The 14,441-nt window shown below is 40.6% G+C and overlaps 1 protein-coding gene across 1 annotated transcript in view; it reads left to right on the forward strand.

The window, feature by feature from the left end:
* The window catches only part of ppp4r4 (protein phosphatase 4, regulatory subunit 4), a 163,599-nt gene that overhangs the window by 119,331 nt on the left and 29,827 nt on the right, over nt 1-14,441 (forward strand). Inside the window, exons 10-13 of the mRNA XM_041214211.1 lie at nt 1,377-1,546; nt 3,446-3,565; nt 7,198-7,275; nt 11,915-11,998. Of these exons, the coding sequence (XP_041070145.1) occupies nt 1,377-1,546; nt 3,446-3,565; nt 7,198-7,275; nt 11,915-11,998 (452 nt within the window). The remainder of the gene's footprint in view (nt 1-1,376; nt 1,547-3,445; nt 3,566-7,197; nt 7,276-11,914; nt 11,999-14,441) is intronic.

Genomic DNA, 14,441 nt, shown 5'->3' on the forward strand with positions numbered 1-14,441 from the left:
ACACACACACACACACACACACACACACAGACACACACACACACACCTAATTATTCGTTCGCCTCCCTCAGTAACCTTGGATCCCATTGTAGTTGGGGTGCACGTTCCAGCCCTCCTCCCCTGAACCCGTCACTATTTATGTCCCCTAAAACTCCATAAGCTCCATGTGGACCTCACCCTTTTCGAGGCTGTGTACACGATCACATACATTGGAGAACCCCCCTCAGGGGATCTTCGCAAAGCACTCCACTCCCCCATTCCATTTTCCCCCTTTAAAGGGTACGGATGACCCCTCTAACCATGAATATCCCATCTGCAGCCCGGTACTGAGCCAGACAACCCTATTGCCACCAACTGCAAGACTATGAATATTCCCTGCACACCAAGCTGTGCCTGATCCCAATGAGCACACAGGCCTTGCCTCTCCCTGGAGCGTGACTGTGACATGTGTGCCATGTATAGCCCTGTGGCATGGCCTGAAAAGCCCCAGGACTGCCTTTAATCTCTCACCCTGACTGAGGTGCACAAAACCCTAGGACTGCCTTTAATCTCTCACCCTGATCTCTAGGCCCAGACCGGGGACATTAATTCTCTTTCAGTGAGCCCTCCCATTTCGTCTTTACTGTAAACCACACAATCTCCCTCCCCAGCATCCCCCCATCACGAGTCTCTGTCCAACCCATCCTTCTTGTGCCACACTAACACAGCTCCGCGCCAGTACAAACTTGCCTTTTTTAACTCTGCCCTTCCTGTACTGTGACTATCCTCTTACTATAAAAAGCTTTTGTATTAACCCTCATTTTCTGCTATACTCCCTATTAACCATTTTCAATCTCCTCCTTAGCCTTCTAATCTCCTTTTTGTAGCATTCCTGTCTTTTTGCATATGTCCTAGGTGTTTCTTTATCTCCCTGTAAATGCTTAATACTCCTATTTTTAATTTCAGATATGATGTAATTTCCCCTTTCATACATGAGGTCTCAGTATTCACATCACTCTTTTTTTTCCCTTATTAGCATGTACTTGATGTTTTGTTTAACCTTTTAAGTATTTTTATTTTCTGATGTCTGTAATGGTTGATTGTCCCTTGATGACTTAAATCTTATTATAATTAGCATTCTTGGATTAAAACTTTTTTTCTTTTGTATTCTTGCATTGAACCTAATTATGTTGCAGTACTATTTCCCAAATGTCTCCTACTTTTAATTCACTTACTTAATTCTGAGTAATGAAGTGGACAATGCTAAGTATTTCTTCTTTCCTATTTGACTGCTAACATATTGACTGAAACACAGCTAAGAATCAGGTTTGGTGATCCCATTAGCAGCGTCTGTCAAGACACACTATTTTCAATCATTATCTTTTTTCCCCATTTAGGGAATTTAACTGATGAACAACATTTGTGGTTTTTGGATTTCTACAAGAAATTTAGTACATTAGGCCTACAACATGAAAACGGTCAAAGTGATCACACAACTCAATTCTATGCAGCAGATATGGATGCAAAGTATGTGTCTGTCAGACAGAATTGTGCCTATAACTTGCCAGTAAGTACTGATTATAAAATGCTGATCTTAACCTATAGATTTGTTTTGTGTTGCACTACTCAGCCTGTCACAATGTACAGATAGTGTAATAACTCTAGTATTATAACTATTCTCCATCTGTACATGGGAAATGTGGACCCCTGTACCAGTCTCTACAATCTGTGATCCTGATTCTTTCTCTCCTCCTCTGCTTCTGTCTTTCTCTTTCTCATTTCTTAATTTATTACCAGAATTTTTTCTTTATTCCTTGTCATCCTGTTCTGTCTCTCATTTTCTTTCCTTGTGGTTCGAGATGGTGTTTGGCAAGGCAAGGTGGGGAAAGCTGCCATTAGCATCTGGAGCCTTGATTTCGGGTAGTGTTTATGGGGATTATCCTGCCTACTCTGACTTGTTTCCTGTCTCCCCTTAGGAAAAGGGAGGAGAAGAGAGAAAGGGATGTGGGTAGAGTGATGGAAGAGGCAAGAAGGAGGGAACTGGGTGCAAAAGGATGGGAAAGGGGCAGAGGGAGGAGAACTATTTTAGGAATATTAGAAATAATTAGAAATAACTCTTAACTGAATATTGATATAATGTTTATTTTTTTAACCATTGTAAAATTATTCTCTTCCTATTTCAAACTGTCCTTTTTTTAGAGGAGGGATGAGGAAGTCTAGATTATAACTATAGTCAGATAATTAACTGTTGGAGCAGACAATAGGTTGCTTCACAATCAGGGCATGGAGCAGTTCTGATTCAGAATGGGCTGGCTTTTTCTCAATGTCTGGCAGGGGGCGGACGATGTGACTGTGGTCATGGCCTACCTAATTTAATCAATAGGTGAGAGGGAAGCCCTCACAAACTCAGTTAACAGGGTTGAAGGAAGGAGACCAGAGTGTGAATAACCTTAAGGCCAAGCCTCATTGCACAGGGGGCCACCTCATGGCCCAAACATTATTAAATCTCAGCAATTACTTAAAGCTTTCCCTCAGAATTAACCCAATGAAGAAAAATCAACAACTTAATGCCGCATAGTTAACCAGTGGATTGGATGTGGAAATGCAAAATGACCCCCCAGTGCCAAAAAGCAGGGAAGATTGGCTACAATTTACATAGGTAGTTTTCATTATAAATATGGATATTAGAATTAATAAATTGGAAAAGATGATGATGGGAATTAAAGTTTTATAGGTAGAATGTGCACACTGGGATAAGATATATAACAATTAAATATTAAAATTACATAAAAATAAGGACAGAATATATGACTTCAAAGTGAAGACTGCATTACTTAAGTATCCTGAATATCATGACTTTTCCTTCAAGCCCACTTCACCAGAATACTGCATTTGGTATGATTCCCCATGTACAATATCAGCAACTTTCATTTATGTAGCACCTTTAAATGAAAAAATGTGCCAAACTCTTTCATAAAGGTGTAAATGGACAAAAGAGGAGCTATGAGGATTGGCAACCAAAAGTTTGGTCAAAGAGGTAGACCATAAGGAGGATCTTCAAGAAGGAGAGGAAAGTGGATAGACAAAGGGTTTTAGAGAGGGAATTCCATTGTAGGCCTAAGTCAGCTGAAGGCACAGCTGTCAATGGTTGGGCAAAGGAAGGGGGAAGATGCACAAAATAAAGAGTAAAGTGCTGGGGCATGGGCTTGCAGGATGGAGGAGGCTATAGAGAGAGAGTGGATTAAGGCCATTAAGGGATTTACATATATTTTAATGTACAGGATTATACAAGCTTTATTCCATCGATTTATATCTGAGTTCCTGAATTTTTTTACTAAATTTGAATTTGTAAAATATTCCAGACTTTATTGCTTGTGCAATTACTAAATTATTCAACCCCAAATAAATGCATCACTTCAGGATACATTTGTTCTTGCTTGGCTTAATTCTGCGTTTTTCCACACAGGCCATGATACTTTTTGTGGATCCAAAATGTTTCTACTCTGAACTTTATCCCACTTTTTCAACCCTCTGTCATGATCCTGAAACTCTTGTCCGACGTACTGTTGCTACTGGCTTCCATGAAGTAAGTGTTTTCCAGTAGCTCTTCACGATTTTGCTTCATAATTTAGCATGGTGGTGCAGCAGGATGATTTATGAAGTCAGCAGTAGTCTCTAAAATCAAAATGATGCTTATTGCTCACATTGAAGTGGGGAAAATGGTCACTATGCCTATGTATTTGCCCATGCCAATGTTGAGAAAGGATAGGATCAGGCTTGGCTAGGATAGTCTGCTAACACTCATCAACAATGGCAAAAGCATGTATAACAGCTCCTCATGCTCATAGAATCATACCCAGTTTCTTCAGAAGTGGACAAAACAGACAACAAGGAATAAAATTGTTACTGTCTCCTGTTAGTTTCTCACCCATAATAATATTTTCAGAATAAACTCAACCAGGTGAGTGCCTTATCTCTTTAGTTCTGTGTTTTTGTTTTTGATCAGTTATAGTAGTATTTCATTGCTCTACCTATTGTTATCTAAATGACTGCAACTCTTAATTTTTTCTGGATATGGTACAAATTGGCAAACCCCAACTCATTGTCACATGACTTTCCAGTTTCTGTTGTGAATAATTTCAAACTCCTTTGTGCTTGTTGCAAAACAAATTTTTCAAATTGGACAGATGCAAACAATGCTTGCTTCACATGAACCCCTACAACGCACAATGCAACACTAATTGCTTCCTACTTGAATAGATGGAAGCAATTGTTCTGAAAATAAAGTAGTTACCTCTTGACCCTTCAAGGCCAGGGAGTAGTTCAGAATCAAAAGGGAAAATAAAACATTCAGTCTCAAAGCTAATGCTTTAGGAATCAAAATGTTGTTGCTTAGAAACATGGAGTGGAGTACAGTGGCTTGACACTGGAAATTTCAAGATAATTATAGTGTATACCTGGCACCAAAGGTTCATCAAATCTGACTGACACAGAAATAGTAGAGTTATTGTGGATTGACTGCAGGGGAAAACAGGCCATTTAGGAAGTCAGGAGTTTTGAATATTCCATAACTCTTACTTATCGGCAACTCCTCTATTCTTTTCCATGAGAATCCTCCCTTTTTCCGGGCAGCTGGTCAACTCCTGACTGGTTTCTTTCACCAGCGTGTGATAGTTCCAGTAAGGTGAACGACAGGAACTGCTCTTTTGCAGTATGGAATCTATCCTCAAGCTATAGAGTGCTTCTTGGCTGGAGGGCATTCAAACATGGCACACAAGTAAAATTCCCTTTTCAACCCCAAGTGATATTGCTGATTTATTGATAAGAGTATAGGCAACTTTCATTCTATATCTCAGAAAACTAAAGAAACAGCTTAAAAACAAAAAGCTAAAAATACTTCTGTTCTGTGTTGACGTGGTGTGCCCTGTATCCTCCTGAGGTCCCCACCAATACCGATGCCCATCTTCAGCCAATTCAGTTCACTCCACGTGATATCAAGGATCAGTTGAGCATAATGCAGATGACAAACACTACAGACCCTGACAACATCCGGCAGTAGCACTAAACATTTGTGCTCCGAAACTAGCCACATCTCTAACCAAGTTGTTCTTGTACAGCTACAATGCCAAGGTATGCTCTGTTCACAAAAATGCAGATCAAACCCAATCTGGCCAATTACAGCCCCATTAGCCTACTTTTAACCATCAACAATGTGGTGGAGTGTGTCATCAGCAATTCTATAATGTGTCACTTAGTCACCAATAACCTGCTCACCGCTTAACCTGGGGCCTGTCAGGATCACTGGGCTTCAGACCTCATTTCAGCCTCAGTCCAAGCATAAAACAAATGAGCCAAATTTCAATGGTGAATGCTACCCTTGACAGCAAACAGCACTTTCCCAAATGTGGCATCAAGGAACCCTAGTAAAAATTAAGTCAATGGGAATTATGGGGAGAACTCTCCATTGGCTGGAATCATATCTTGTACAGAAGGAGGTGGTTGTAGGAGGCAAATCATCTTAGAACATCACTGCAGGGGTTTCTCAGTAATATCCTAGAACCAGCCATCTTCAGCTGATTGACCAACAAGCTTCCCTCCATCATGAGGTCAGAGCAGTTTGTGCCCACATGCAACAAGACCTGAACATCCAGGCCTGGGCTGATAATTGGCAAGTAACCTTTCTGCTGCACGAGTGCCAAGCAATAACCATCCCCAACAAAAGAAAGTGTAACCATTTCCCCTTGATATTCAACAGCATTGCTATCATCACACCCCCCACCATTAATATTCTGAGGATCACCATTGACTTAACTCGTAGCCATAGCTTTTTATGTGGTTGGTTGAGAGCAAGTCAGAGGCTTGATATTCTGTGGCAAGTGACTGACATCCTGACTCAACTTATCTGGTTGAGTGCAGCTCCACCAGCACTGAAGGAGCTCCAAGCCATCCAGGACAAAGCCACGTGTTTGATTGGCACCACATCTGGCACCTTAAACACACTTCTTCCATCAACAGCACAACACGGCTGCAGTGTGTACTATCTACAAGATACACTTCAGCAAATTGCCAAAGCTTCTTTGACAGCACCTCCCAAACCCACACTCTCTACCGCATAGAAGGACAAAGGTTGCAGGCACATCGGAACTGCAAGTTCTCCTCCAATTCACACGCCACCCTAACTTGAAAATTGTTGACCTTCGGCATCATTGGCTCAAAAATCATGGAACTCCTTTATCTAATTACTGGGAATATCTTCACCACAGGAACTACAACAGTTCAAGAAGGTGGTTTCCCAGCACCTTCTTGAGGGCAATTAGGATCGACAATAAATGCTGGCCTTGCCAGTCGCGCACACCTTCTGTGAATGCATAAAAAGAAAGAAAATTTTGTGTAATGTACTTTAATACATACCATATTCACATTGCATAAGGTAATTCCACACAAACTTTTTTTATAACAATTATTTTCATTTCCCTTTCATACAAGTAAAGAGGTTGGATAAAATGCATGTCCCAAACTATTTCTGTCACATTTAGGTATTATCAAAATGTCCAATTTATTTCTGATTGTCCTTTGGTAGTTAGGTGATTTTAACCAGCAAGTCGTTAAATCCCACAGACATGTTTGGACAAGGTGCCAGAGGGTGACTCAGTACTTATTGGACTAGATACCAGCAAAATGTCAACACATTCAATAAGGAGTGAGAAAAACAAAAAGAAACAGGAGGCAGGAAGAAGGGGAAGTGTAGGGAGGGAATTTTAGAATGTAGGACCTAGATGATTAAAGGCACTGTGTCATTGGTGGACTGAAAAGATTTCAGGATGTGCAATAGGCCAGATTTGGAGGAATGGAGGCTTGTCGGACTGAAGGTTACAGATTTAGGGGAAGACATGGTCAATGAGTAAATTCTTGTAAATTATCAAAATTCAAATATTGTAAGGTTTGTTTGACTTTAGAAATGCCTGCTTTTTCTGCTGTGGTATTTCATTTTCAATCACTGAATATTTGAAATTGAATTAAAGAAATCTAGAACTTTATGGAACATTTTTTCATTCATAGTATTTCTTATATGTGTTGAACTATTGAGATAATGCAAATTTTTTGCTGTAGTTCTCAAAGAACTATTTTACTTTACAGGTAATCAATTCATTCCTTACTGGAGTGTAATGCTCTTTAAGTAGGTCAATGTATAATGTTTTGTGCATTTTATACTTGTAGGTCATTAAGCTGCTAGGCTCCAGTGTTCACATAGTTCACAAAGAACTGATTGCGCTTTTACAAGATGAATCATTAGAGGTAAGGTAAATAACATATCATCAGCTTTACCTAAGGAATTATTTAATTCTTTGCCATTTTTTTGAGGTTTTTTGGTTTGAGAATAAAAGTCTCCAAATTTTGTAAGTATTTTTTCCACTTTTAATTCACAGTTTTCTTCTACCATTGCTACAAACTCCGTAATAGATTTGTGCCTTGTCTTCATTGGCAAACCCATTTGCACCCCCCACTATAGCCATCAACTTATGTCATCTTATGCTTTGAAATTTTGTTCAGTACTACGAACTTACCTAGTTATCAGCTTTCACAAACATTTCTTTTTCTTAATTGTATTGTGTAATTTGAAGCCTGCTCCAGACTCAGCACAATGATTAAAGAAGAAAGAAAGCACTTGCATTTATACAGCACCTTTCACATCTCCGGACATTCCAAAGTGCCATACCACCAATGAAGTACTTCAGAAGTATAGTTGCTGTTGTAATGTAGGAATGCAGATATGACAGGCTTAACTGCTGAATGCTGGTACTAGACTCCTAGTTCGAATTTTGTTTACCCTCACTGCACCAGAGTCTTCAGGTTAGCTCATACAAAAGTCAACTTCAAGACACTGGAGAATTGAGCATGAACTTTCAATGCATTAGCAAACCCATGATCTAGATCAGCTGCATATGAGTCGGACATATGGGAGGGTGAAGAGAGCCTCTGGGTTGCAAAGCATTGGCTGCATGTCGGCCCAGTGTTCAAGTTTGACTATTGGAACAAAAAAAGCTGTGCACGTAGTAAAGGCATGTTCAGTAGCAAAGGTCAAGAAGGAAAATGAGCATGGCTTAAAAAAAAAGTAAAAGAAAGATTAAAATATGCATATTGCAATGCATAGGGTGTGGTGAATGGCAAACAGCTATTTTACCGGAAGACCTAGATTTGCCATTGTTGAGAGAAACCTTGCTGTAAAGGGGCCAAGAATAGAAATATATTGTGACATAATATAATTAGAAGGGATTGAAAAAGTAAGAAAGGAGTCAGAGCTGAATATTGGTAAAAGAAGAAATAGTTGTATGGAGGGCTGATGTGGACAAGAAGATAGATGCGATTTGGGCTTTTTTTTTAAAACAGGCTTGCTTTATTACTTGGGTTGTACTGTAAACCTTCAAATTGTGGGAAAGAAATGGAAGAGAAAACCTGCAGTCAAACTTGATGAGTAGGAACAAAAAGAAAATTGGGGATGTTTTGTTCTGGGAGCATCTTGCATAACCCACTAGTAAAACCAGGAAAATATAGCTTTGTTGGCAGCAGGATCATTCAGTCACACCAGTTGTCCCGAGAAGCAAACAATGCAAAGGCTGTGTTGCTGCCTTTTTGCTTTAATGATTTTGTGTAGTTTATCAAAAGTTTTCAAATAAATACTCTTCAGTATTTTCCTGTCTTCCCCTTAGCCTTTGATCAATATTTATGTACAGTGTTCATTATCTAGCATGTTAGGAAAGAATAGTTAGATATGCTAAACGCACTTTTTAAAATCCATAATGGCATTGGCAGAGAAGCCAAATGATGTCGTGGTGTAGGTTAGAAAAATCTCTTAAGGGCTCTCAATTATGTTCAAGTCATTTATCTTTCTCAAGTGTACCAGCTACTGCAAACTTCTTTCCTTTTTGAAGATCATTATCTTTTCCTACTATTTAACATTGGCAATCGCAACATAATTGATTTAAATAACTTAGAGACACCCCTGTTCAGATAAATTAACTAGCTATTAATAAGTAATATTCAGCACACAAGAATTTACAGTATCATGAAAAAATGATGCATGTCTCTAAATTATAAGACAGCCTGTCCAATGCCCATTACTGGATAAGCAGAAATTTCTTCCAATTAAAGACCGAAACTATTGCCTTTGGTCCCGACTACAAACCCTGTTCCCTAGACAGTGACACCATCCCTCTCCTTGACAACTGTCTGAAGCGGAACCAAACTGTTTGCAACATTGGTGTCGTAATTGGCTTCAAGATGAGCTTCCAACCACATATCCATGCCATGCCAAATGCCACCTATTTCCACCTCTCAGACACCACCTGACTGTGGTCCTGCCTCAGCTGATCAGCTGCTGAAACCCTCATGCATGCCTTTGTTACCTCTATACTTGACTATTCCAATGCACTCCTGGCCTGCCTCCCACATTCTACCTTCCATAAACTTGAGATAATCTAAACCTCTGCTGCTCATGTTTTAACTTGCACCCACCCATCACTGCTGTGCTCGTTGACTAATATTGGCTCCCAGTTAAGCAACGTTTCAATTTTAAAAATCTCATCCTTGTTTTCAAATCATTCCATGGCCCACCCTCTCTCTCTCTCTCTTCCCCGCCGCGCGTGCGCCGTGTCCCCCCCCCCACCAATCTAAATAATCTCCTCCAGCTCCTCAACCCTCTTGCAATATCTGCACACCTCTAATTCTGGTCTCTTGAGCATTCAGATTTCACTTGCTCCATCTTTGGTGGCCGTGCCTTCAGTTGCCGAGGCCTTAAACCTCTCAACCTCTCTATCTCTCTTTTCTCCTTTAAAATGCTCCTTCACTCTTACCCCTTTAACCAAGCTTTTGATCACCTGCCCTAATGTCTCTTTATGTAAATTTTGTCAGATTTTGCTTAATGATGTGCTTTGGGATGTTTCGTTACATTAAAGGCGCTATATAAATGCAGGTTGTTGTTCCATTTGTTGTAAAATATGTTGAGAGGTTCAGAGAACTGGGGTGGGTTTTACAAGAAAGGGGGTGGGGAGCCTAGTCATGATTAATTTCTGATCCTTCAGTTGCCTTGAAAACTGGATGTATATTTTTACTTAATTTGAACTCCCTCTGTCCTTTGAAGAAAGAGTTGAGGGTGCAGACCTCTACCAAGGACCTCACTAATGAGGGCTAAGTGATCGTCAGAATACTTTGTTAGCCTGCCAGAGAGCCGAACTCTTTGTGATCACCAATTATCTGAAAAGCGTACATTTCTAGTAGGTCTGTGCTGATCTCTGCTCTAAATCCTAGGTGGATGAGCTCTCCTTTCTTCTGGTGAGGCTATCTTGTGTAGCAGATGAATTATAACTAAAAAATAAAGATACTGTGGTGCATTATTCCTCCTCATCCTCTGTAACCTCTGCAACCTAATATGATCAAAGCCGTAGACTCTCTGTAATGGTTCTCCTCTCATCTCTCTGCTGTTGCATCCATTTACCCTGGACCCCCTACTCTTCTTGATTCTATGTTCTGCCCCTTGGTGGTATCATCTACAGACATTGGATCAGCTTCCACACGTATGCTGACAACATCCAATTCTACCTCTCCACCAGCTCTGAACCATCAACCCTCAACCCTACTGTTTTCAATCTTGGATGCTACTTGATCCTAAGCTGAGGATCTGACCCCGTAATCCTGTCAATTACAAAGGACGTTTACTTCCACATTGAATGCCACTTGCCTTTGCCTCTCTCTAAGTCCATCTGTTGCTGAACCCCTCATGCATGACTTTGTCACCTCTAGATTAAAATATTCAGATTGCTGGTTTTCCATCCTCTTGAACTTAAATTCATTCAAAATTTTGCTGCCGGCATCTTTTCCTGCTTGTTGATCATCATTGAGGTGATGTTTTCTCTGTTTTCATAACAGCATTGCTTGCCTTCCTTCTCTATAGATTAGTCTGTTGGAACGGAGTTATATAGTTGAATTTTTCAGATAACTTTTCATCCCTTATTTTAATCTTCTAATTTGATCAATCTATTTGATCAGTCAACAGATTTGCTATTTGTCATTGGCATTTAATGCTGAAAATTTAATTCCTCCCTTATATATGTCATAATAAAATGAGTCCGGTGGGGGGGGGGGATGATTCATAATCCCGAAGCATGGGCTGGGTTGGGTTGGCTGGGGTTAAAGGGTTAAAAGACCTGAATTCTGACCACAACTCCCCTCATTTCAGGCTTTGTTGGAGGTGGGGTGGGTTTGGGCAAACAACCTGCCCCCAAGAAGCAGCTTGGCACTTTAAATATTATTCACCATTTTGAACTTAACTTTGGATGGTTGAGTTTCCTTAGCCTTGGGTTAGCACTTCCTGGACGCAACCCTCCACGATTACCCCATGACCCTTGCGATTTCCCACCTACCTACCATCTCTGTTCCCCCACCAAGGCCCCCAAATTCCTAAACCGCTCTCCCACCCCCCCACCCCCCACCAACCGACCCCGCTCCCCCATAGGATTGAATGTGGGGAACCCCGTCTTCTAGGGAACTTTGCATTCTACAATCCGCATCTCCCCCCCACCACCCACATGTTATTGCTGCTGAGTCAGGTAAGTTAAAATTCAACCTTTGATCTCTTCTCTGAAATTTATGCTAGAGTATCTTTTGATGCAAAGAGGACATATTGATTCACAATGTATTTTAGACTTTGTAAGAAAAAATATGATGGTTCTGGTTCACCTAATTATATGCAATATAATCTTTTTTTGAACAATGGTGACCACTACTATAAGAGTGAGCAGTCTGTGCTTTTTAAGAACTTTATGTTCTGGCAACACTGATCACTGTACATGCAGAATAATCCTTTTATAAATTTGCCATAATTAACTCTTGATGCAGTCATGCTGTATAACTGCTGGGTTCATTGCTTTGTCATATCTAGGTATTGGATGCACTTCTTGATCATCTTCCAGAAATTCTGAGATTTGTCATTACAGGAGGAGACCATGTGGGGTCAGAGAGTAAGGTAATCTATTCAATATTATGATATTTTAGTACTATAGTAATCAAAACCCTTTATCACTAAAATAGCTTTTCCTACTGTGACCACTGAAAAATTTTGATGAGCAATCAAACAATTAGTCATCATAATGATGCTTTTCAGGTGATTACTTGCAAGGATCACTGAAGGTTACCAAAGCAACAGTAATGTCAGAAAGACTGCCTATCTAGTATTTACCATGTAAATATGTCAGTATTTTACTACTAAACAGTACTTTGTAATGATCAAATTATCTCAATTTTGATTTGTCAATGTTGCCCTTTCCGCACATTTGTAATACAGAAAACTTATGATTCAATAATGAATGTTGTACTTGTCCCCTATTGATGTTTACTGCAGACCATTAGAGAGCATGGTAAAACTAAAAATATTACATTTTCATGACCTATATTTGTACTTACTGAATGAAAAAATTCTGGCAAAAACTGATTCATCACTTAACTTTAATAGTTAGGCATGTCTCATAAATATTTTACTGCCGCCATACCATACAGTTAACTCCCTGTTGCATCATAAGCAAAATGCTCCAGTTTTTCACCCCTGACCTTTTAATACTTGCATGGGATGCGCCTGGCGCAGATGTTGCCCATCCTGAATTTCCCTTGAGAAAGGGGTGGTGAGCTACCATCTTGAATCACTATGCTCTATCTTGTGTAGGTGCACCCAGAGTGCTGCTAAGAAGGGAGTTCTAGGTTTTTGACCAAGTGACAGTGAAGGAACAATGATATAGTTCCAAGTCAGGATGTTGCGTGGCTTGGTGGGGAATTTGCAGATGGTGGTGTTCCCATGCATTTGCTATCCTTGTCCTTCTAGATGGGCGAGGCTGTGGATTTGCAAGTTGCTGCTGAAGGTGGTCTCATGAGTTCCTTCAGCACAACTTGTAAATGATACAAACGGCTACCACTATGTGCCAGTGGTGGAAGGAATGAATGTTTATGGTGACGGTTGGGGTGCCATATCAAGCTGGATGATGTCATGTCATGCTCATTGAGTGTTGTTGGAGCTGCACTCATCCAGGCAAGTGGAGAGAACTTCCATAATGGTCCTGACTTATGCCTTGTAGATAGTGAACATGCTTTAGGGAATTTAGGGAATTCCCAGCCTCTGACCTGCTTTTGCAGCCACAGTATTTATATGGCTAGTCCAGTTAAGTTTCTGGTCAATTGTAATTCCCAGAATGTAGATGGTGGGGGATTCAGTGATGATAATGCCATTGAATGTCAAGGGGAGATGGTTGGACTCTCCCTTGTTGGGAGATGGTCATTGTCTGCCACTTCGGTGGCACAAATGGTACTTGCCACTTAACAGCCCAAGACTGAATATTGTCCAGATCTTGCTGCAAGTGGATGCTTCAATACTTGAGGAGCCATGAATGACAGTGAATATAGTGCAATCATCAATGAACATACTCACTTCTGACCTTATGATGGGGGAAGGTCATTGATGAAGCAGCTGAAGATGGTTGGGCCTAGGCACTATCCTGAAGAACTCATGGAGTAATGTCCTGGGACTGAGATGATTGGGCCTCCATGCTTTGTGCTAGGTATGACTTCAACCATTGGACAGTTTTCCCCCTCATTCCCATTTGGTGATTTTGTTTGGCCTGCTTGATGCCAATACTGTCTTGATGTCAAGAGCAGTTGCTCTCACCTCATCTCTTGAATTTAGCTGTTTGTCCATGTTTGGACCAAGGCTGTAATTAGGTCAGGAGCCAAGTGGCCCTGGTGGAGCCCAACCTAAGCATCGGTGAGCAGGTTATTTCTGTGTAATGGCTACTTGATAGCACTGACAATGACACCTTTCATTTTCTAATGATTGAAAGTTGACTGAAGCAGTAATTGCCAAGATTGGATTTGTCCTGCTTTTTCTGGACTGGACATATTTGGACAATTTTCCATGTTGTTGAGTAGATGCCAGTAGCTTGATTCAGAACACAGCTAGTTCTGGAGCACAAGTCTACCGTATTAGTGCTGGAATATTGTCAAGACTCATAGCCTTTGTTGTATCCAGTACCTTCAGCTGTTTCTTGATATCAGGTGGAATGAATCTAATTGGTTGAAGACTCTCAGTTTGATGCTGGGGAACTCAGGAGGAGGCCAAGATGGATCATCCATTTGGCACTTCTGCCTGAAGATGGTTGCAAATGCTTCAGCCTTGCTCCTTGCACTGATGTGCTATGCTCCCCCATCATTGAGGATGGGGGTATTTGTGGAGCCTCCTCTTCTGACTAGGTGCTTAATTGACCACCACCATTTATGACTTGATATCACAGGACTCCAGGGGTTTGATCTGATTCACTGATTGTTGAATTGCTTCACTCTATCACCTCTTGCTTAGCATCCAAATAGTCCTTTGTTGTAACTTCACTAGGCAGGCACCTTGTTTTTAGGTAAGCTGGTGCTACCCC

Source organism: Carcharodon carcharias, chromosome 20 (assembly GCF_017639515.1).
Source record: "Carcharodon carcharias isolate sCarCar2 chromosome 20, sCarCar2.pri, whole genome shotgun sequence".
Classification (NCBI taxonomy): domain Eukaryota; kingdom Metazoa; phylum Chordata; class Chondrichthyes; order Lamniformes; family Lamnidae; genus Carcharodon; species Carcharodon carcharias.